At 47.8% G+C, this 24,768-nt stretch overlaps 4 protein-coding genes and 1 long non-coding RNA gene across 5 annotated transcripts; 4 read left to right on the forward strand and 1 right to left on the reverse strand.

The window, feature by feature from the left end:
• Positions 1–115: 115 nt before the first annotated feature.
• LOC136522166 (aspartyl protease family protein At5g10770-like) lies at positions 116–3,915 on the forward strand. Its single transcript, XM_066515957.1, has 3 exons — positions 116–332; positions 534–891; positions 3,027–3,915. The coding sequence occupies exons 1-3, from the start codon at positions 176–178 to the stop codon at positions 3,913–3,915; spliced, it is 1,404 nt and encodes a 467-aa protein (XP_066372054.1). The 5' UTR covers positions 116–175.
• Positions 745–2,566, forward strand: LOC136522167 (uncharacterized). Its single transcript, XM_066515959.1, has 4 exons — positions 745–1,112; positions 1,187–1,591; positions 1,682–1,908; positions 1,985–2,566. The coding sequence occupies exons 1-3, from the start codon at positions 1,101–1,103 to the stop codon at positions 1,778–1,780; spliced, it is 516 nt and encodes a 171-aa protein (XP_066372056.1). The 5' UTR covers positions 745–1,100; the 3' UTR covers positions 1,781–1,908; positions 1,985–2,566.
• An 11,629-nt stretch (positions 3,916–15,544) lies between the features above and the next one.
• Positions 15,545–19,343, forward strand: LOC136522219 (aspartyl protease family protein At5g10770-like). The gene is made up of 3 exons (XM_066516015.1): positions 15,545–15,760; positions 15,962–16,319; positions 18,455–19,343. Exons 1-3 carry the CDS (start codon positions 15,604–15,606, stop codon positions 19,341–19,343), a joined length of 1,404 nt encoding a protein of 467 aa, XP_066372112.1. The 5' UTR covers positions 15,545–15,603.
• LOC136521078 (uncharacterized) lies at positions 16,410–17,960 on the forward strand. Its single transcript, XM_066514796.1, has 4 exons — positions 16,410–16,508; positions 16,570–17,019; positions 17,110–17,336; positions 17,413–17,960. Exons 1-3 carry the CDS (start codon positions 16,410–16,412, stop codon positions 17,305–17,307), a joined length of 747 nt encoding a protein of 248 aa, XP_066370893.1. The 3' UTR covers positions 17,308–17,336; positions 17,413–17,960.
• A 2,748-nt stretch (positions 19,344–22,091) lies between the features above and the next one.
• On the reverse strand, positions 22,092–23,094 carry LOC136521248 (uncharacterized). Its single transcript, XR_010775510.1, has 3 exons — positions 22,992–23,094; positions 22,637–22,762; positions 22,092–22,246 (listed from the first exon to the last, which is right to left on the reverse strand). It is a non-coding gene; the product is annotated as an uncharacterized lncRNA (long non-coding RNA).
• Positions 23,095–24,768: the final 1,674 nt, after the last annotated feature.

Genomic DNA, 24,768 nt, shown 5'->3' on the forward strand with positions numbered 1-24,768 from the left:
GAACTATTTCCTAGTATATAATCCGATAAAGATGAGACTTTCCACGTCACGTCCGTTTCTTCTGCCTATATATACGCAGTTTAGGCTTGCTTCAAGCATAGCATGCATTGCCTAATACTACGTAACTACTAAGACACGTTGCTCGATCAAAAATTGAAAAAAAAAAACAATAACCATGACTCCTACTTTGACACTACTACTTCTCTTGTCTCTTTCTTCTCCAATTGGTCATGCTGGAGGTCATGAACGAGTTCAGGACAAAGAAGACACAGGAGCAGAAGCTGCAACTAGGTCGTCGATCAAGTCCAAAGCCGTCTGCTCCGGCCACAGAGGTTTCTTTCTTTTCTTTTTGTTTAATTATTTAATTATTATTTTACTTCTTTTCTTCTTTAGGAAAAAATCATTAATTTCCTAGTGTGTGTGTATATATGTGTGTGTGTTGATTTAAACTATATATATCTTGTTTTCTGTAAGAAATTAATAATCAAGCTGATCATCAGCTCTCTTGATTTTTAAATTCCATATATATATAGTGAGTATACCAGTTTCCGGCCGTGCTTGGCTGCCGCTGAACCACCGGCATGGCCCTTGCTCGCCTCTTCCTGCCTCGGCAAGGATGCCGTCGACGGCCGACGTGCTTCGCCGAGACCAACTCCGCGCGAAGGGCATCAGAGGGGTCTTGAACGGCAGTGCTTCCGCCGTGGAGCGCCACCCCGCGACCGTCCGGCCGGTCACCCTCGGCTCCTCCCTGGACACGTTGGAGTACGTCATCACCATGGGACTAGGCACGCCGGCTGTGAAACAGACCGTGTTCATCGACACCGGCAGCGACATCACGTGGGTGCAGTGCCGCCCGTGCCCTGTCCCACCATGTCACCAGCAGAAGGACCCCATCACTACCGGAAACGGCTTATTTGCCGACGGCCGGGAGGTTTGCCGATGGCCAGAGAATAAGCCATCGGCAGACCACAGGATTTGCCGATGGCAAAGCAGAGCCATCGGCAAAGATATTTTGCCGACGGTCCAGACATCGGCAAAGACAGTCCATCGATAGGTCAGGGGTCTCACACCACCAAGGGAGCCAGATCCTGCCAGAGTTCATGGAAACATGGGTATTCTTCTATTGATGCATTTGTTATAGCACTCAATTGTCACTACTTGTAACCATGTTTGTGTTTGTCCGCAGTCGGCGACGCATGGTGGGGAGCAAATCAATGAGTTCACGGGGTACGCGCTTGCTCACATCGGCAAAGCGAAAGCGCCCACCACCGTGTACAGCTCGTCGCTCGGGCCAGAGAAGTACACCAGCCCGGTCGTCTACGACAAGCTCACCAAGTACGCCGCAGCAGCTCGAGAGCGCCATGGCGATGACTACGACCCCGCCGCCGAGCCCCTGGACACTGACCTCGTGATGAGGATTGGAGGAGGGAAGCAGCACGGCCGGTACTTTATGGCCAACAGCGTCATCGACCCGTCGTCTGTTCAGACGCTGAGCCAGATCTGCAAAGAAGACCGGCAAAGGGGGGGCGGATCGCAGATCCCCATAGCGCCTCGGCAGCAGAGCAGCGCGCAGATGATGACGACACTTCAGGTAAGTGGAGTTTCATTCGTCGTTCACTCGTTTCACGCATGATGTACCTTGCCTTCAAATACCATCAACCATTCTGGTGTAATATTGCAGGCCACGGTCCAAGAGCTGCAGGCGGCCCAGGCAGCCCAGGCGGCTATCCAGGCACAGCGGGATGCGGCCCATCAGGAGCAGCTGCTGGCACTTACGTAGCACTACCAGAGATGTTGGCGGACCTGTCCCTACACTTCCGGGCCCAGATCCCGGGAATGCAGGAGCCTCCTGCCTCGATCTTCGCTCCACCACCGGTAGTTCCACTGCCTGTTCCTGTACCTGGTCAGGTGAGTACAATGATTGTCGCTTTAGCTTGTGCGGCCAGCCTACAGGTACTAATTACATCACTTGGTCTTTGTGCAGGCACCGTCGGCGGGTTCGAACCTGACTCCAAGTGGTAGCCCTCCACTGGGTCCTTCTCCACCGCACGGCTGGGCACCTTACCAGAGCTTCCCCACGCAGCCGTACGTCTGGCCTCCACCACAGTCGCAGGGGTACTCCTCCTGGCCGCAGCAGGGGCACTATGGGCCTCCAGGCGTCTGTCCGCAGCAGCTGGGGCAGTACTGGCAGTACGGTTCGGCCCCGCAGTCGGGTTGGTCGCAGCGGGAGCAAGGTGGGGGCACGACTCCGAGTTGGTCTCCGTTGGAGCAAGGTGGTGGGGGCTCTGGGACCCCTGGGGACGGCGCCTCGAGCTAGGTACTACACTTGTCGCTTTTGGACCTTGTATGGATGACTATGTATGGATGACGATCGACATTTGTCGCTTGTGTATGGATGACTTGGAGGATATGTGGGTACCATGCTATATATGTGATGTGCGGATGAAAATGGTATTTTGTTGCTATATATGTGGGTCATATGCTATATATGTGATGTATGTGTTGAAATGTCGTGGAAATGCAAGCAAAACAGAAAAGGAAAGAAAAAAAATTCCTAGGTTTGCCGATGGCCAGCCGTCGGCAAACCTGAGATTACTTGTCAGCAAATCCCAGGTTTGCCGACGGCTTCCCAGGCCATCGGCAAAATGACCATAACTTTGCCGATGGCCGGCCGTCGCAAAAATAGTTTGCCGACGATCGTGGCCATCGCCATAGAAATTCCGAAAAAAAATAAAAAACGCTTTGCCGATGGCCATGCCGCGTCAGCCGTCGGCAAAGCCGCCGTCAGCCTGACGGCGCGTCGGCTGACGTGGCGCCTTTGCCGATTGCTGATGTGGCCATCGGCAAAGCTTTGTCGATGGCCTGACAGTTGGCCGTCGGCAAACCTCCCTTTGCTGAAGAAATGTCTGCCGATGGCTCTTTGCCGACGGCCACGTCGGATTGCCATCGGCAAAGCCTTTGCCGATGGCAATCCAGACTTCGCCGATGGCTGCGGGCCATCGGCAAACAAGCCGGATCCGGTAGTGCATGTTCGACCCGGCGATGTCGGCGACGTACTCAGCCGTCCCCTGCGGCTCCGCCGCCTGCCGGGAACTAGGGCGCGACGGCGGCTGCTCCTCCCGTAACCTGTGCCGGTACGCCATCAGCTACGCCGGCAACGACTCCAGCACGGGGACGTACAGCTCCGACAAGCTGACGCTATCCCCCACGTACGCCGTCGACGGCTTCCTGTTCGGCTGTCAACACGCCCCCGAGGAGACGCCCAACGACGACGACGCCAGGACCGACGGGATCATGGGGCTCGGTGGCGGGGTACCTTCTCTGGTGTCTCAGACCGTGGAGAAAGCCTTCTCCTACTGCCTCCCGCCGTCACCGAGCTACTCGGGGTTCCTGACGCTCGGCGCGCCGCGCGTCTCCTCGTCGAGGTTCGCGGTGACGCCCATGTACATTTACCCCGACCACCCCACGTTCTACATCGTGGTCCTGCAGGCCATCGTCGTGGCCGGGCGGTGCCTCGACGTACCGACGTCCGTGTTCTCCAATGGCGCGATCATGGACTCGGGTACGCCGATCACAACGCTGCCACCAGAGGCTTATCGCGCGCTGCGTGCGGCATTCCGGAAGGAGATGAGGATGTATCCGCGAGCGGCGCCAATGGAGAACTTGGACACCTGCTTCAACCTCGACGGCGATGTCGGCGACGCCAAGCTGCCCAACATTACCCTAGTGTTCGAGCGGGGCGCCGCCATGGAGCTCGACCGGAAGGGGATCATTGTCAACGACGGCTGCCTCGCGTTCGCACCCCACAACGATGACACCTCCCCGGGAATCATCGGTAACGTGCAGCAGAGAACGTTCGAGGTGCTGTACGACATCGGCAGTCAGGCCGTGGGATTCAGGCGTGGCGCCTGCTGAGCTGAGTGCATACACTTCATCATCCATCCTGCACCGGTGCCTCCATCTGTGCTTCAAAATAAGAAACTACGTAAACGATCGTGCGTTGCAACGGGAAATACAATACCACGGTATTATAATTAAGTATGAACGTGTGACCCAAATATAGTGTCACGATAATATAAGTATATAAACGTGTGTTGTACTGTTACCCATGTTAAATTACTTTTTAGAGACGTTGTGTACCCAGTCGTACCAGTCCCTAAAGATCCTCGGCTTTTTACCCACTTTGAGATGGCAGCGATGACCGGACAGTTGAGTTCATGGATGGGAAGCTTTTGCTCCATCGAGCTCAGGTCAATTCTCAAGCGACGGGACAATCCGCCCTGCAGCAGGGGCAGGCGCAGTGCACGGCAAACAACAAGAGAACGCATACAGGATGGTATGCATGGGAGCACGACACCGTAATCGCCTCCGCCTATGTGGCCGGGCCCCGCACCTCCTTGAGGTAGACCGCACAGAGAACGAACGAGGCCTCCGACGATGGCGCGCTCGTGGCCTCCACCTCGCCGTGAGCATCGCCAGCAGTCGTCGCCGCGTCCAGCGCAGCTGCGGCCGCTGAGCCCGTAGATCCTTTGCTATCCTGGGGATATGCTTGTACGTTGCAACGGGAATAAAATTATGCCTTGATAACTTAAGTTTGAACATGTAGTATACTATTACTAATATTTTGAGTGTGATGTTCGCAAGATTTTGTTTTGTATCTAATGAAAAACGATATTTTGAGTGTGACAAATCATCAGTATGAAAAAATTTCTACTTTCCTTGCATGGATATATATTGTTGTGTTGTGCCAGACATAACTCACAGTGGGTACCTTTTTATTTGCTTTGTTCATCGTGCGTGGATATATATACTGTTGTGCCAGACATAACTCACAGTAGGTAGCCTTTTATTTGTTTTGTTCATCGTGCGTACTCTTCGCTGGCAAAATATCGGTCGTCGTCAATCATTGCAGGGTGTGGACTGTGGAACCGGGTCTTGTCTTCAGGCTGCAACAAGTGACTATATGAGTCCCCTATTGAATCATTCTGATGAATACGTGGGTTGCAACTCGCAACTGCGCACTTTCGAAGGGGAATTTCGACTTAAGGCATTTCTCTGAAGTATGTTTACTGCCTGAGATGGCGTACTGGCACAGTGGCACATGGCGTCAAGACATTGCTCTCCAAGATAAGATGACAAACAGATGACAAGAAGTTCAATAACAAGCAAAGGCTCACAAGCCTATCTGGCAATCCACACGACGATGGATGGAGAGTGAAGAGGTTCCTTTCGACTGGAATTGTAGCACTTTGATAGATTATTAGGGACCCAGATGAGTAAATTTATAGTTTGGGACTTAGGTGTCACACGATAGTTTAGGGACCGTTCATGTAATTATGTGCTGCAGACCCACATGTCAGTTCCATGTTGGAGCGCCACATCAGCTAATGGACTGTGACGTGGCTGTTTTTGACCGGGATGGTATACCTAAAGTAGTTTAGGGACCTAGATATGCAATTTTATAGTTTCGGGACCTGGATAAGAATCGTGTAATAGTTTAGGGACCGTGGGTGTAATTTACTCTTGGCAAAATATTGGTTGTCATCAATCATTGCAGGGTGTGGACTATGGAACAGGGTCTTGCCTTCAGGCTGCAACAAGTGACTATGAGTCCCCTATTGAGTCATTCTGATGAATACGTGGGTTGCAACTGCGCACTTTCAGACGAGAATTTTGACTTAAGGCATTTCTCTGAAGTATGTTACTGGCTGAGATAATTTGAGCAGATCATGACATGTAATTAAAAGGTCGAAGCCATGATTGTTGCATGTGTTTTACACACATATCAGTACACATTTAGAGGTTCATAAACACAAATACTTTGCAGAATATTCTATACCACCACCATTCACTATCAGCAGTTCATTGCAAATTAAAATGTATGCTCAGAGTTTTCCAATTTCCTACAGAAAACAACCCAGAACTCTAGTGGCAAAAGAGTTTAACATCTTAAACAAATTCATGATCTCAATGAGTATCTGCAAGAAAAAGAAAGCCAGTCCCTTACATTAACCAGTTATAGAAATAGAGCTTAACGCTAAAATAGATGGGTGTGTCAAAATATCTCTCTTTGAATCTGCTTCTATTGATTCTATTTGTGAGTAGCGTTCTTCTTTTTTATTGCATCGACATGCAACCTTTTCAAAGACAAATAATATGGGTAGGACTAGTCATAAATAATCCTCCTTCTCTACCATATTATATACCAACTTCTAACTTTTAATTGGTGCCCAATTTAAATGTTTGGTAGTGAAACTTGTGAATTACCCTACTACAAGCAGTCCAATAGATAAAATCAGTAATAAGCTTGCTGGATTCAGGATAAAGAAGCTCCCTTAGAGACATACCGGAAGGATAGTAGACATCCCCAATGATGAAAGAGCTCTGACCTGGAGAAAAACATGAGTGAACATATTTTTAACATGTTAATGACAACATCAACTGAACAAAGTTAGTCTCATGTCATTTGGAGGCATATTTATTTTCTATGAATTTCAAAAGATCTAGAAAAATATATGCACTATCTTATTTTTTAGATTGCTAGCTTCTTCATTGTACCTCACATCTGTTTCATAAAGCTTTTGGCCCTTCAGCATCTCATTTGCCACCGCGTGAAGCCACAACAAAATGACCCAGGAGAGGACATCACCCCACGTCGTGCACTGTTGCATCTGCCTCGGCTGATCAGCTGGTGCCCCTGATATCGCCTTGGCATCAATCAGTCTTGCGTCGGCATGAAGGGCAGATAGGACCAGACAGACATTTCGACAGAGCCTTCATCAGGGACAGTTCTTGGATCAAAACTTCCAACCATATGGTGCTCTGTTTTTCAGATTAGCACGAATTAGTTAGCATCTGATTCCTACATGACAAATAAGTACCTGGTGGTGCCAAGATGAAGGAACCAGAGGTGCCAAGGCGAGACAACCTAGACAAAATCCCCAATTTGTACCCCATGCCCTCCTCGGTATATAAGGGGAGGCATGGGCTCTTGTAGAAGGGATCAGATCGGCTCATGGAAACTAAGCATGAGTCGGCCAAAACCCTAGGATAGCACCTCGCAATCCTCTACCAATCTCTCTCTCAAGGATTGTAAGAAACACCCAATTGGGCATTCCTAACACGAAGAACACTATATTGGCATTGTTTGGTACTGCTTATTTGGAAAGCGCTTCCCAGATAAACTGTACAAATAGAGTAAAAGCGATGGTCAAAATAAGCTGGCTTGATTCAGCTTCTGCTTTTTAGTATAAATGAGAGCCATAGGAATAAGCATGGCAAAACAACCTACAAAAAAGCGTGTTGTTCGGCTATTGGTTTGAGCTTATTTTGGCCATAAGTAGCTTATAAGCTATACCAAATAGGGCCATTGCTGGACGTAGGGCTCAAAAGCCCGAACTAGGATAAATCACATGTGCCTTTGAGTGTTTTGAGTGTCTGTGCCTCCGAAGATCCACACACTAACCTCCAATGAACAACATGATGCTTATCGTGGTTTCAAACCTGTGACAACCACGATGTCGTCGATGTACACCTCCAGGTTTCAACTGATCTGCTCCTTGAAGCACATATGCATGCATCATTAGAAGGTTGCCCCAGAATTTGTCAGACCAAAGGGCATCGACACATAGCAGAAGGAGCCAAAAGGGGTGATGAAGTAAGTTGTGAGTTGATCCGATGAATTCATTATGATTTGGTGATACCCAGAGTATGCATCTAGAAAACATAGGGTTTTGCACCCTGCCGTCGAATCAACCACTTGATCTATGTGCAGCAAAGGGAAAGGATCCTTTGGGCATGCTTTGTTAAGGCTTGTGTAGTCGACACACATCTTCCATTTTCCAGTCTTCTTGACCAGGACAGGGTTGGCCGACCACTTGGGGTGCTGTACCTCCCTCATGAAGCCCGCTGCTAGAAGTCAAGCGAGCTCCTCCCCGATCGCCTTTCGCTTCTCCTTGTCAAAGCGGTCGAGTTGTTGTTAGAATGTCTTTGCCTCGAGCTTGTTGTTGAGGCAGTGCTTGGCAGTTCTGCGTGGTATGCCTAGCATGTCCAAGGGCTTCCATGCAAAGATGTCGGCGTTCTTGCACAGGAACTCTATGAGGCACGCTTCTAGCTCCGGTGGTAGGTTAGCTCTGATGCGCATGACCTTGTTAGGATATTGGGTGGAGGATGGCTCTCATGCACATGATTGCCTTGGTGTGATCTACCGACTTGAAAGAGCTCGGGGGATCTCCCTCTTGCTGTGCAGGGCCTCCTCCTTAAATTGGTGCTGGATATTGACAAGGTCAGTGGTGGCAATCGCTGTGGCTGCATGGATTGTCACCTCGTGTTCACACAGGTATGCTTCTCGGGCGCTAGAGTCCATGGTCATGACCCCGTGAGGGCTTGGGCATCTTGAGTTTTGGGCGAGCGTAGTGCGGGATGGCCATGAACTTTGAGTAGCAAGGCTGCCCGAGCAACACATGGTAATGGTCTAGGAAAGCTACCACCTCGAAGTTGAGTAGTTTCGTACAAAAGTTGGTCGGTTGCCTGAATGTGATGGGCAGCTGGATGCTCCCGAGGGGTACAACCTGCAATCTCGGAATGATTCCGTAGAGGGCACCTCGCTTAGGCGAAGATGGCTTCTTGGGATCTTCATTTGTTCTAGGGTGTTAGCATAGAGGATATTCAGCCCACTGCCATCGTCCATCAACACCCTTGAGAAATAGGGGCAACCGATGATCGGGCTAATGACGATTGGGAAATGACCCTGGCTAGGCAAGTGGTCGGGGTAGTCATCTCGGTCGAAGGTGATCGACACCTCAGGCCACTGGAGGCGTGGTGGCGCTACGGTCTCAACCGCGTTCACCTCCTGCTCAGTGAGTTTCCACCACTGTAGACACTCATGAGCCTGCTCGCCGCTGAATCTGATGTGGCACCTTTCCCCCCGGGGGTACTATTGCTAGCATTGGTTTCGCATTGGGAGGCGGCTTCGGTGGTACCGGAAAGGGGGGCGCTGCATGGCGCATCTCGGCTTGCGGGCTGCCCTAGTTCACTTTGGAACACCCCACAGCACTCCAGATTTCACATGGGGGGTCTAGGAGGATGCACCAGCGGTGGGGGCTAGCGGGAGCCCTCATCCAGTGATGACCTAGTGATGGACGTTCGCTAATGTGTAGAACATCCAGCGACACATGACACGGTGGGTTTTGGGCCCAAATTGAGGTGGATATGATAGGACAACACCTTCTAGATGGCACATAGGAGGTCTGCCAGAGGGCACGACGTTGGGGACTTGCTATCGTCCCTCAGAAAGATGGAGATCGCCACTGTGGTCAACGACATAGTCTAGACTCCCAAAGATGAGAGCCTGGCCGGGGGTGATGGCGCCGCCGGTAGAGATGATCTCGCTGGAGAAGCGCACATCACCTTCGAGGGTGATACCTCTGGCTCTAGTGGCTAGGACAGTGGTTCGGGCCACCGAAGGGTAGCAATCACACATGACCGCTCCCCTACCTGCTGCGCTAGTGGTCACGGGTTCGTAACCACACCAAGCATCGAGTTGTTTGTCGAGGGTCGGTGTGTGGACTCAAAACACTCAGGGATACGGGTGATTTATCCTAGTTCAAGCTTCTAAGCCCTACGTCCATTAGTACGATGTTCTTCATGTTAAGAATGCTCAAATGAGAATTATTACAATGGAGGAATCGAGAGAGAGCGGTAGGGGATAGCTCGGTGCTATTCTAGGGTTCTTGGTGAGATCATCCAATCAACGGGATTCAGTCCGATCGTCTCCCCGTTCTATTCTTTGGTTGGCCCCTCCTTTCTACGGGAGCCCATGCCTCCCCTTATATACTGAGGAAAGCATGGGGTACAAAGAGAATGGTTCTTAACCTAGGGCTTCTTGCCTTGGGCTTTGGTCTTCGACGTCTAGGCACCGTCCTATTCCTTCTTTGTCTTGTAGCTAGGGGCCAACAAAACCTCAACCACTCCCTGACACATCTGCTGTAGCTTAGTGCTAACCTCCAGGTGTTGTTTGATCCAATGGTGCCTTCCCCAGGTGTCAACGATATGTGGTCGGCAGTCTATCGAGGGGTATGCCCACGATAGTAGATTGTTTGGTGGAGGTGCGCGTGAACAGGAACTGGATGGCAAACACAAGCACCGAGACTCAAGATTTAGACAGGTTCAGGCCGTCAATGAGATGTAATACCCTAGTCCTCTGTTCGGCGGATTGTATTGTTTGTGGGATGGAATAATGAGATGATTTTGAGGGGGTCCCCTACCCGCCTTATATAGCTTGGGGGGTAGGGTTACAAGTCGGTTAGATCTAAGTCTAATCGTATAAGCCACAATCTTTATAAGGAATCTAATATTTGGCATATCCTAGCAGATCAACTGTAATCTTTAGGATATCGCCTTGGTGCCTTGCGATGTGCGCCGAGCAGTGCCGTGCTCCGCAAGTCATCATCTTGTGGGATGGACCGTCCCTTTGTGCCATGGGTACCTGGGGTTATACCCCCCACACTAGGTGAGCCATCTCCTGGCTTATTTGACACGCCAGGCTCCTCCTTCTGCCTAGAGGGGCTGCCAGTTTGGCTTGGACTCCCCACCCATCATGGGCTTTGGGAGTTCCTTGCCCTGACGCGTCACGCCTTGGGCATGGCTCTGCTGAGGGAGTGGCCGACAGCCCTCGTGGCTGTGGAATGGGATGGCGGTGTAGTGCTTCTTCGCTTGTTAGGCTCTGAATGCCTGACAGTTTCTAGAGCTGGCTTCTGGTCTTGGCTCAGGACGGTCATTAGCCCCGAGCCAAGATTGGGACGACAGTGGCTTGGTCGGGGCTCGCCTTAGGCCAGGAATCCCCACGTCTTGGCCGAGCCCCTGAGCCCGAGCGATGGCAACTTTGCCTTCTCAGGCTCACCCTTCTGATAGCGAAGATCTCTTCGGGGGAGGGCCATCCAAGGTCCGCTAAGCCATCCTTAACTGCCAGAGGGTGCGCGCGAGTGCACCCGATGGGTGTAGCCCCCGAGCCCCTAGTTGATTCGAAGAGTCAGCTAGAGGGTCGGACTGTCGCGTCCTCAACCCGGGGACTTAACATACCCCTGTGTTGGACTATCATCACTTGGCCCTGATCAAGCTGGTGTCACTACAGAGAAACGGGTTTTAGTCCCGGTTGGGAAGGCCCTTTAGTCCCGGTTTTCCCAACCGGGACTAAATTCCTGGGACTAAAGGTCCACACCTTTAGTCCCGGGTCTGGGAGCCGGGACTAAAGGTCACCCACGGAAGAAAAAATAAAGGAAATCCTCGAGGCCTCGCTTGCTCTACGTGAGATTCGAACCCAACACCTCTCTCCTCACGCGTAGGTACATTACCAACTCAACTGCACACCACTTGTGACAGAGTCATGTGTGCTCTCCTTTTGAATAGACTCGTGGGAGACCTTTAGTCCCGGGTAAAAGACCTTTAGTCCCGGTTGAAGACACCAACCGGGACTAAAAGGTCACCCTTTAGTCCCGGTTGGTGTTACCAACCGGGACTAAAAGTTGGTGAACTTTTACTCCAGGTTGCTGACACCAACCGGGACTAAAGATGACTTTTAGTCCTAGTTGGTATTACAAACCGGGACTAAAAGTCCTTTAGTCCCGAACGCAAAAAGTATTGAGACTAAAGGCTAAAATCGAAGTGGGTGAAAGGTCTGTTTTCTAGTAGTGTGTGGATCCGCCTCATAGCTGTTCGGACCCACCGTGCCTCCCACTAGATCTGCCATGCCACCGCTGGGGTGGGGAGGAGGGTGAAAGAGGAAGGGGTGACCACCGTGGTGGGATGGGGCGGTGGTTGGGGTGGGATGGGGCCGTGGTCCGGGGGCTAAGCTAGGGGTTTATCGTACATGATTATCTTGGTGGAGCAGTTGCTGCGGGAGTGGGAAATTTACAATAAGTCTCCAAGATCTCCAAGCATATAAGCTGGAGCCTATCTGGAAGCACTGAACTTTGCATCAGAAGCTGAAGTGGGTCGTGTGGAATTGGAAACAGATGCTAGTACTCTTGCTCTCAGTCACCAGCTATAATTTTGATAGAGCACCAACTGGTATTCTTTTATGTGAGATTAAATTTCAAATGTTTTTAAATTTTGTTGATGTAAAAGTTAGGCACGCGCCTTAATAATGTAATTCTGTAGTGCATCGTCTAGCTAGGGTTGGTGCAAACTTGTTGCATGGTGGTTTTCACCTTTGGCATGAGTCTGTGCCCTCGATGCATTCGGCGGAGCCACTGCCTAGCCACACTGGGCGGCGGTGAATGGCAACGGATAATTTTCTTATCAAGGAGGAATACTGTATTTTCTAAATAAATATTTTTCTATGAAGTGGATCGTCCGGGCTTATAAAAATTTCTGCCTCCATCACTGTCTCCATGCAAGCACTTGGTATTTAAGATTAACTTAAGTTAATGGAGCTCTGTGTCCATTCTAAAAAAAGGTTCATAGGATGGCCTTACTTTTCCCAGTGCTTGTCGAATAAAGTAAGCAAAGCACTGCTTTTTTCCACTTTAATTTCAGATGGCCTTACTTTTTTCGTCTAATGGAGCAAGTAAACAAACTTTTCGCTACAGCTGATTGCAGGATTCACAATTTTATATGGCTTCTCATAGACTCAAATTTTGCCGAAGTGTGGACCAGCAGAAAGCATGTGGAATAAAATAAGTAAGGGCACTTTAATCGATCAAAGTGTCTTTAGACAGATTCTAGCAGTATTGGTGCTGCCTTCGGAGCTCAATCCCGGTGTGTCTCAAATTAGTTGAAATTTCACTGTCTTCTATAAAAATATGAACATAAATAAATGTGTTTTAAAAACATGTAGCCTCATCCTTTGACAACAATAGACACTTGTCCATAGATGTCAATCTAGCTACGTCTCTGTTACTATACATATCTATATAGCAGTATAAAAGATTTAGGAGAGGGAAAACGGAATGTTCAAAATTTCATTATCTCATTAAAAAGGAGATAGATAATGCCATAGTTGTTTTTTTTTTCAAAACGCGGTAAGCTGCAGATACTCTTATACAGGCACATAAAATCATTTCTACAAAATCGAATAACAGAGGCACTTAAATACCATTTACAGAGCCAGACCCAACCGCCTCTCCAAATCTAAATCTATTTATAGAGCTAGGCAGGACCTTGCTGCCTCTAGAAATATAATTTTCAAGGGATGATAGCTTAAGTTGCTCGCCTCTGGAAATGAATTTACAGAGGCGGCATGCTTAAGTCATTCAGCTCGAATGGGTTTTACAGAAGCATCTTGCTTAAGGCCCTGCCTTTATAAATCATTTCCATATTTTAAAGTTTTCTCGCTGAGTTTCCAATCCTTTAACGGAGACGGGTCTTGGCCTTGGGCCAACCTAGCGTACTGCACGGGTAGTGCTCATCTGGACTAGATTGGGTTGTTTGGTACTCCCTCCATTCCAAGATGTAAATAATTTTACTTTTGTCTTAAGTCGAACTACTCTAATTTTAACATGACGTTGAGTCAACGGGGATTGGCATAAAACATTTCACAAGGTAATCAATTACAACCTTGAATTGAGAGTATTTTCTAGAGAAAAGAACCTACTACACAACAATGGTTTATCAAAAGATATGTACATGTGTAAGCTGCAAGACAAAAAATAAAAGAAGAAAGATTGGGATACATTGAATCCTGCTAGATCCACTGTGCCATAGATCTCCAACATAGCATCTTCATTCCTATCAATGTAGCCCCCTTTCAGCGATTGAGTATCAGTTGGTATAAATCTATGCCGATGAAGGTTTTAATTGTTGTATAAGTGGCGTCAGTATAAAGTTTTGTTGACTGACACATATATCCCGACTGATAGTTCAATGCTCATGTTTATATTGACGCATAATCTGTTACAAATTTCACTGTCACACGGTTTGACGATATAAATATCTACCAATTAACACGGTCCATCATAGGTATACATAATTATATAGTTAGTTTCACATTAACCATATAGTATCAATCTTTTAAAATCCATATAAGTTCATATTACACATTAACACAGAATTGGATGAACATAGTGTCGGTATATTGGACCCTGGGTATATCCTCACCAGCCACCGCCTAGAAATAAGCCCGACTAGGATGGGTGGGCTGAGCCTACTAAGGAAGAAGCCCGACCCGAACAGGGTGCTACAACAACTTGGAAGACAAGCCATCGACTACATAGCCTTGGGAGCCAAGTCATTTGTATTGATCCGACAGTTTGATATAGTTTGTAATAGACTAGGAAACACGTATGTCAACCGATCAGGACTACCTGTAACCCTTCCCGGCCCCACTCCTAGTTATATAAGGAGGAGGGGTAGGGAGCCCATGATTAGTGCCTTCAATCCTGCAACAGATCCTAGCAATCATCTGTAACTAGAACCCTAGACAAACTCATCAACTCCCCCTGTAAATCCCGAGCATACGATATACGAGATCTATTCTTGACTAGACATAGGGCACCATATACCTAAACCAGTATAAACTTGTGTCTCGTGTGCTACACTTCTGATTCTCTGCGCACAAAATGCTAATCTACTTGTTGACGATAAAATACATGACACACAGCTCAGTTTTCATTATTTGTTCTAGTACCATCTCTTACGAAGACGAAGTCAAAGGCAGCCTAGCTTGATCAAATGGTAGCCACAAGCTAGGTGGCTAGGTCGAATAAGTATCGCACAGGCATAAGTAGCTTGTCACAACCCACATATCATATGTTTGGCCTGCACTACCTAATTAGTTCACCCGCAAAATGCCTCCTTTCTAATTACTCGAAGACAAAATATATAGCATCCTTGGCCACTTTTCTAGCATTGGAGCATCATTGATGGTGTGTACATTCGCAGGAAAATTAAAAGGAAAAGTGAAGATGGACCCAACACGAGGGGTGGGGACCAAGGAACCTAGTGCTAGTTTTATATATAATCACACAAGAAAAGTGCGTACTGATTCTCAATGATGTGGAAAAATATAGTTATAGTCGCCTCTACCGGAAACAATATTGTCCATGGCTGGTTATGCTTCTGATTATCAGGTACATGACACCAAAAATAGTTACTCCCTCCGCTCCAAATTATAAATCACTTTGACATTTTTGGTACATCGAATTTGCTATGTATCTAGATATACATTATGTCTAGATATATAGCAAGTTTGATATATCAAAAAAATCAAAGCGACTTATAATTTGGAATAGAGGGAGTACATAGAAAAACCAAAACAATTAGGAATGTCAGGGGAAAACAAAAATATATTTTCAAATGTCGTCAAATATATTTATCAAACATCTACCATATGCTTTGTATTGCTAGCTGGACACAGGCCTCCAAAGTTTTTTTTTATATATAAAAAAGAAGAGAAGCCAATGATATGTGTTTTAGTAAGTGGTATATATAGTGAACTATTTCCTAGTATATAATCCGATAAAGATGAGACTTTCCACGTCACGTCCGTTTCTTCTGCCTATATATACGCAGTTTAGGCTTGCTTCAAGCATAGCATGCATTGCCTAATACTACGTAACTACTAAGACACGTTGCTCGATCAAAAATTGAAAAAAAAAAACAATAACCATGACTCCTACTTTGACACTACTACTTCTCTTGTCTCTTTCTTCTCCAATTGGTCATGCTGGAGGTCATGAACGAGTTCAGGACAAAGAAGACACAGGAGCAGAAGCTGCAACTAGGTCGTCGATCAAGTCCAAAGCCGTCTGCTCCGGCCACAGAGGTTTCTTTCTTTTCTTTTTGTTTAATTATTTAATTATTATTTTACTTCTTTTCTTCTTTAGGAAAAAATCATTAATTTCCTAGTGTGTGTGTATATATGTGTGTGTGTTGATTTAAACTATATATATCTTGTTTTCTGTAAGAAATTAATAATCAAGCTGATCATCAGCTCTCTTGATTTTTAAATTCCATATATATATAGTGAGTATACCAGTTTCCGGCCATGCTTGGCTGCCGCTGAACCACCGGCATGGCCCTTGCTCGCCTCTTCCTGCCTCGGCAAGGATGCCGTCGACGGCCGACGTGCTTCGCCGAGACCAACTCCGCGCGAAGGGCATCAGAGGGGTCTTGAACGGCAGTGCTTCCGCCGTGGAGCGCCACCCCGCGACCGTCTGGCCGGTCACCCTCGGCTCCTCCCTGGACACGTTGGAGTACGTCATCACCATGGGACTAGGCACGCCGGCTGTGAAACAGACCGTGTTCATCGACACCGGCAGCGACATCACGTGGGTGCAGTGCCGCCCGTGCCCTGTCCCACCATGTCACCAGCAGAAGGACCCCATCACTACCGGAAACGGCTTATTTGCCGACGGCCGGGAGGTTTGCCGATGGCCAGAGAATAAGCCATCGGCAGACCACAGGATTTGCCGATGGCAAAGCAGAGCCATCGGCAAAGATATTTTGCCGACGGTCCAGACATCGGCAAAGACAGTCCATCGATAGGTCAGGGGTCTCACACCACCAAGGGAGCCAGATCCTGCCAGAGTTCATGGAAACATGGGTATTCTTCTATTGATGCATTTGTTATAGCACTCAATTGTCACTACTTGTAACCATGTTTGTGTTTGTCCGCAGTCGGCGACGCATGGTGGGGAGCAAATCAATGAGTTCACGGGGTACGCGCTTGCTCACATCGGCAAAGCGAAAGCGCCCACCACCGTGTACAGCTCGTCGCTCGGGCCAGAGAAGTACACCAGCCCGGTCGTCTACGACAAGCTCACCAAGTACGCCGCAGCAGCTCGAGAGCGCCATGGCGATGACTACGACCCCGCCACCGAGCCCCTGGACACTGACCTCGTGATGAGGATTGGAGGAGGGAAGCAGCACGGCCGGTACTTTATGGCCAACAGCGTCATCGACCCGTCGTCTGTTCAGACGCTGAGCCAGATCCGCAAAGAAGACCGGCAAAGGGGGGGCGGATCGCAGATCCCCATAGCGCCTCGGCAGCAGAGCAGCGCGCAGATGATGACGACACTTCAGGTAAGTGGAGTTTCATTCGTCGTTCACTCGTTTCACGCATGATGTACCTTGCCTTCAAATACCATCAACCATTCTGGTGTAATATTGCAGGCCACGGTCCAAGAGCTGCAGGCGGCCCAGGCAGCCCAGGCGGCTATCCAGGCACAGCGGGATGCGGCCCATCAGGAGCAGCTGTTGGCACTTGCGCAGCACTACCAGAGATGTTGGCGGACCTGTCCCTACACTTCCGGGCCCAGATCCCGGGAATGCAGGAGCCTCCTGCCTCGATCTTCGCTCCACCACCGGTAGTTCCACTGCCTGTTCCTGTACCTGGTCAGGTGAGTACAATGATTGTCGCTTTAGCTTGTGCGGCCAGCCTACAGGTACTAATTACATCACTTGGTCTTTGTGCAGGCACCGTCGGCGGGTTCGAACCCGACTCCAAGTGGTAGCCCTCCACTGGGTCCTTCTCCACCGCACGGCTGGGCACCTTACCAGAGCTTCCCCACGCAGCCGTACGTCTGGCCTCCTCCACAGTCGCAGGGGTACTCCTCCTGGCCGCAGCAGGGGCACTATGGGCCTCCAGGCGTCTGTCCGCAGCAGCTGGGGCAGTACTGGCAGTACAGTTCGGCCCCGCAGTCGGGTTGGTCGCAGCGGGAGCAAGGTGGGGGCACGACTCCGAGTTGGTCTCCGTGGGAGCAAGGTGGTGGGGGCTCTGGGACCCCTGGGGACGGCGCCTCGAGCTAGGTACTACACTTGTCGCTTTTGGACCTTGTATGGATGACTATGTATGGATGACGATCGACATTTGTCGCTTGTGTATGGATGACTTGGAGGATATGTGGGTACCATGCTATATATGTGATGTGCGGATGAAAATGGTATTTTGTTGCTATATATGTGGGTCATATGCTATATATGTGATGTATGTGTTGAAATGTCGTGGAAATGCAAGCAAAACAGAAAAGGAAAGAAAAAAAATTCCCAGGTTTGCCGATGGCCAGCCATCGGCAAACCTGAGATTACTTGTCAGCAAATCCCAGGTTTGCCGACGGCTTCCCAGGCCATCGGCAAAATGATCATAACTTTGCCGATGGCCGGCCGTCGCAAAAATAGTTTGCCGACGATCGTGGCCATCGCCATAGAAATTCCGAAAAAAAATAAAAAACGCTTTGCCGATGGCCGTGCCGCGTCAGCCGTCGGCAAAGCCGCCGTCAGCCTGACGGCGCGTCGGCTGATGTGGCGCCTTTGCCGATTGCTGATGTGGCCATCGGCAAAGCTTTGTCGATGGCCTGACAGTTGGCCGTCGGCAAACCTCCCTTTGCTGAAGAAATGTCTGCCGATGGCTCTTTGCCGACGGCCACGTCGGATTGCCATCGGCAAAGCCTTTGCCGATGGCAATCCAGACTTCGCCGATGGCTGCGGGCCATCGGCAAACAAGCCGGATCCGGTAGTGCATGTTCGACCCGGCGATGTCGGTGACGTACTCAGCCGTCCCCTGCGGCTCCGCCGCCTGCCGGGAACTAGGGCGCGACGGCGGCTGCTCCTCCCGTAACCTGTGCCGGTACGCCATCAGCTACGCCGGCAACGACTCCAGCACGGGGACGTACAGCTCCGACAAGCTGACGCTATCCCCCACGTACGCCGTCGACGGCTTCCTGTTCGGCTGTCAACACGCCCCCGAGGAGACGCCCAACGACGACGATGCCAGGACCGACGGGATCATGGGGCTCGGTGGCGGGGTACCTTCTCTGGTGTCTCAGACCACGGAGAAAGCCTTCTCCTACTGCCTCCCGCCGTCACCGAGCTACTCGGGGTTCCTGACGCTCGGCGCGCCGCGCGTCTCCTCGTCGAGGTTCGCGGTGACGCCCATGTACATTTACCCCGACCACCCCACGTTCTACATCGTGGTCCTGCAGGCCATCGTCGTGGCCGGGCGGCGCCTCGACGTACCGACGTCCGTGTTCTCCAATGGCGCGATCATGGACTCGGGTACGCCGATCACAACGCTGCCACCAGAGGCTTATCGCGCGCTGCGTGCGGCATTCCGGAAGGAGATGAGGATGTATCCGCGAGCGGCGCCAATGGAGAACTTGGACACCTGCTTCAACCTCGACGGCGATGTCGGCGACGCCAAGCTGCCCAACATTACCCTAGTGTTCGAGCGGGGCGCCGCCATGGAGCTCGACCGGAAGGGGATCATTGTCAACGACGGCTGCCTCGCGTTCGCACCCCACAACGATGACACCTCCCCGGGAATCATCGGTAACGTGCAGCAGAGAACGTTCGAGGTGCTGTACGACATCGGCAGTCAGGCCGTGGGATTCAGGCGTGGCGCCTGCTGAGCTGAGTGCATACACTTCATCATCCATCCTGCACCGGTGCCTCCATCCGTGCTTCAAAATAAGAAACTACATAAACGATCGTGCGTTGCAACGGGAAATACAATACCACGGTATTATAATTAAGTATGAACGTGTGACCCAAATATAGTGTCACGATAATATAAGTATATAAACGTGTGTTGTACTGTTACCCATGTTAAATTACTTTTTAGAGACGTTGTGTACCCAGTCGTACCAGTCCCTAAAGATCCTCGGCTTTTTACCCACTTTGAGATGGCAGCGATGACCGGACAGTTGAGTTCATGGATGGGAAGCTTTTGCTCCATCGAGCTCAGGTCAATTCTCAAGCGACGGGACAATCCGCCCTGCAGCAGGGGCAGGCGCAGTGCACGGCAAACCACAAGAGAACGCATACAGGATGGTATGCATGGGAGCACGACACCGTAATCGCCTCCGCCTATGTGGCCGGGCCCCGCACCTCCTTGAGGTAGACCGCACAGAGAACGAACGAGGCCTCCGACGATGGCGCGCTCGTGGCCTCCACCTCGCCATGAGCATCGCCAGCAGTCGTCGCCGCGTCCAGCGCAGCTGCGGCCGCTGAGCCCGTAGATCCTTTGCTATCCTGGGGATATGCTTGTATGTTGCAACGGGAATAAAATTATGCCTTGATAAAGTTTGAACATGTAGTATACTATTACTAATATTTTGAGTGTGATGTTCGCAAGATTTTGTTTTGTATCTAATGAAAAACGATATTTTGAGTGTGACAAATCATCAGTATGAAAAAATTTCTACTTTCCTTGCATGGATATATATTGTTGTGTTGTGCCAGACATAACTCACAGTGGGTACCTTTTTATTTGCTTTGTTCATCGTGCGTGGATATATATACTGTTGTGCCAGACATAACTCACAGTAGGTAGCCTTTTATTTGTTTTGTTCATCGTGCGTACTCTTCGCTGGCAAAATATCGGTCGTCGTCAATCATTGCAGGGTGTGGACTGTGGAACCGGGTCTTGTCTTCAGGCTGCAACAAGTGACTATATGAGTCCCCTATTGAATCATTCTGATGAATACGTGGGTTGCAACTCGCAACTGCGCACTTTCGAAGGGGAATTTCGACTTAAGGCATTTCTCTGAAGTATGTTTACTGCCTGAGATGGCGTACTGGCACAGTGGCACATGGCGTCAAGACATTGCTCTCCAAGATAAGATGACAAACAGATGACAAGAAGTTCAATAACAAGCAAAGGCTCACAAGCCTATCTGGCAATCCACACGACGATGGATGGAGAGTGAAGAGGTTCCTTTCGACTGGAATTGTAGCACTTTGATAGATTATTAGGGACCCAGATGAGTAAATTTATAGTTTGGGACTTAGGTGTCACACGATAGTTTAGGGACCGTTCATGTAATTATGTGCTGCAGACCCACATGTCAGTTCCATGTTGGAGCGCCACATCAGCTAATGGACTGTGACGTGGCTGTTTTTGACCGGGATGGTATACCTAAAGTAGTTTAGGGACCTAGATATGCAATTTTATAGTTTCGGGACCTGGATAAGAATCGTGTAATAGTTTAGGGACCGTGGGTGTAATTTACTCTTGGCAAAATATTGGTTGTCATCAATCATTGCAGGGTGTGGACTATGGAACAGGGTCTTGCCTTCAGGCTGCAACAAGTGACTATGAGTCCCCTATTGAGTCATTCTGATGAATACGTGGGTTGCAACTGCGCACTTTCAGACGAGAATTTTGACTTAAGGCATTTCTCTGAAGTATGTTACTGGCTGAGATAATTTGAGCAGATCATGACATGTAATTAAAAGGTCGAAGCCATGATTGTTGCATGTGTTTTACACACATATCAGTACACATTTAGAGGTTCATAAACACAAATACTTTGCAGAATATTCTATACCACCACCATTCACTATCAGCAGTTCATTGCAAATTAAAATGTATGCTCAGAGTTTTCCAATTTCCTACAGAAAACAACCCAGAACTCTAGTGGCAAAAGAGTTTAACATCTTAAACAAATTCATGATCTCAATGAGTATCTGCAAGAAAAAGAAAGCCAGTCCCTTACATTAACCAGTTATAGAAATAGAGCTTAACGCTAAAATAGATGGGTGTGTCAAAATATCTCTCTTTGAATCTGCTTCTATTGATTCTATTTGTGAGTAGCGTTCTTCTTTTTTATTGCATCGACATGCAACCTTTTCAAAGACAAATAATATGGGTAGGACTAGTCATAAATAATCCTCCTTCTCTACCATATTATATACCAACTTCTAACTTTTAATTGGTGCCCAATTTAAATGTTTGGTAGTGAAACTTGTGAATTACCCTACTACAAGCAGTCCAATAGATAAAATCAGTAATAAGCTTGCTGGATTCAGGATAAAGAAGCTCCCTAAGAGACATACCGGAAGGATAGTAGACATCCCCAATGATGAAAGAGCTCTGACCTGGAGAAAAACATGAGTGAACATATTTTTAACATGTTAATGACAACATCAACTGAACAAAGTTAGTCTCATGTCATTTGGAGGCATATTTATTTTCTATGAATTTCAAAAGATCTAGAAAAATATATGCACTATCTTATTTTTTAGATTGCTAGCTTCTTCATTGTACCTCACATCTGTTTCATAAAGCTTTTGGCCCTTCAGCATCTCATTTGCCACCGCGTGAAGCCACAACAAAATGACCCAGGAGAGGACATCACCCCACGTCGTGCACTGTTGCATCTGCCTCGGCTGATCAGCTGGTGCCCCTGATATCGCCTTGGCATCAATCAGTCTTGCGTCGGCATGAAGGGCAGATAGGACCAGACAGACATTTCGACAGAGCCTTCATCAGGGACAGTTCTTGGATCAAAACTTCCAACCATATGGTGCTCTGTTTTCAGATTAGCACGAATTAGTTAGCATCTGATTCCTTTTTAATCAGTTATCATTCATACATGAATTTCTCGAACCATTAATACATGAATTATATCAGCCAACCAGTGAGAACAAAAGCATAGTGGAACAGGGCAGCATTGCTAGAAAAGTTTGTGAACCAAACTGACTTAAGGCACCTAAACAAGGTACTTACTATTATAGTCACCTAAAATATATATTAGACAGTGAACATTTTATACAAAAAATGAACTGAATCAGTTGGAAGGGACTTGACAGGATAAATATAGTAGAACAAGAAAAAATGTCAGAAACAACATGATGCCAACCATATCTGCACTACACATGAACAAAGAAATAAATAAAGAAGATGGTCCTTGGTCCTCACCTCATCGACACATCAAGGAAGTGATGCTTGAAGGAGGTTGGCAGCGTTCCCCTAACGCTGAATGATATGCACGAAGCCTGCATGTCAGCTCGATCCATATGCCACCCTCCAACCTCGAACTTAGTGCTGAGAGTAAGAACAAATAGCTGGCCCTCAACAAAAAGTTACTGCTATATATGTACATTAAGTGCAGGAATCTAGGCAACAACAATGGAGAGCGATCAGATTAATAAGATGTGGCTACTGACTCCAACTCCCAAAACAGAGTTGAGTGAAAAGATCATTGTGCAAGCACCACCACCGCCACTTCAAACTCTAGCTGGACAACAAATTACGAGATTAGCTTTTGAATTACCTAAATATCTCTGAGCACCTGGACGCGCTTATTGACCTTGAGAGCGAGGCTGCTGAGTACAGCTGAGTGCTGCGGAAGTTTTTTCTGCACAAGTGCGGAATAGAATCAGACAGAAGCCCACAAGGAAACCTGAACAAAAGGTATTTAAACTGCAATTATTTTAACCAGAAGAATCTAGTAGCAAAGTCCAATACGATGGATGAATGACACAGATATGACCATGATTTTTACATGAATCATTCGGTCAATCGGCCTCTGTCACCACTGTTTAGATCAATCGTAGAGACATGACCATGATTTTTACATGAAATATTTCTATGGACCTTTTAAAATTGGGCAACCATATTAGGGTGATATTATTGATTTTTTATTCTATTAGGGTGACAAGATTGATCTTTTTGTGCTCTATGAGGAATGCATGGCCAATCCAAAATGTTTAATCAAACAGATAAGAAAATCTTTGGAGTTTGGAGGTAAGTGATTGGATAATAGGGCATCTGTTCCTTTCAATATAAACTGAATAGTCTGTAGGTAGCACAAAATAGTATAAGGAAACACATCAAATGGCTTTATAAGTATGAACGTGTGTTGTATTGTTAATGAAGAAACGATACTATGAGGTTGAATCAAGATGACAGTTGAAAGAGTTTATTCTGTCGACGGTTTATAGCCTTAACAAAAGTTTCTAACAATGGCTAAGTACCCTGATTCAAACATAGCCATGCTAATTCATTATCTCTTATAGGCCATTTAGATAAAACAAATTATGTAAACCTGACAAAGGAACCTTTGTTCAGCAACATATTCAGCAGTGGAACCCCTTGAGGCTATTATCAGTTTTCATTTAGACAGACAAAGAGCAAGTCCATACAAATACTATTGCCTTCCAGAAATACTATTGCCTCCATCTCCTCTGATCGCTGCAATGAAACAAAACACCTCGATATTGAAGATTTGTTCTCTAGCTTGCACGACATTGTTTCTAACACTTCAAATTAAATGCACCAACTGAGGATGAGGAAGTTTGCAATGGACCTCGACTGGATACAAATTGATGGTCAGAAGTAGCCATTCTGGCACCGAGTAACCTATGTCCTTGTCATCAGGTAGAGCCCAATGCTATCCCATTGCTTGCCATAGAGCAAAAACAGGAGGACACCTGATATTTACATTGAATGGAAACAATCTTTCCTTTTTGCTGGCCACATAATTCACAAGTGCAATGCTGCAAAAGATGACGATAGCACTTGTTAACTCTTGTTGACAGCCAATTATTTATAACTATGCTTCCTGATCATGCATAAATAAAAGAGCTAGAAATTTTTTAGCTGTGTCAAGTGATAAATCCAAATGTCTCAAACAAGACCACAAACAACACTGATATATTTCCTGGTTTTTCCATCACTTGATCCACCGAAGTTGTGAGTTCTATCAGGACTATAGCAGATTGCATGTACAAACAGGTGTTATAGAACATAAATTGATCAAGCTACATATATGGGGAGGCACTCACTGACCTCGTCAAAGAAAGAGACTACTACTTTGCAGCCAGCTTGAATGCACCGATGACATGGAAGGATGAATTGTTAAATAGCATTATGCCCAGATTTATCATGCATTCAAATAGAAAATCTCTATTAACAACAATTTTGATTTAGCAATATGACTTTAATGCTTACATATCTTGTGAGTTGCTCCTTTCAAATTAACAAAACTCAGTTTTCTATATGCTTCACAGAATAATCAACATAAGTAACTGCTTAACTAATAGAGAATA

The sequence above is a fragment of the Miscanthus floridulus genome, chromosome 18 (assembly GCF_019320115.1).
Source record: "Miscanthus floridulus cultivar M001 chromosome 18, ASM1932011v1, whole genome shotgun sequence".
Taxonomy (NCBI): Eukaryota; Viridiplantae; Streptophyta; class Magnoliopsida; order Poales; family Poaceae; genus Miscanthus; species Miscanthus floridulus.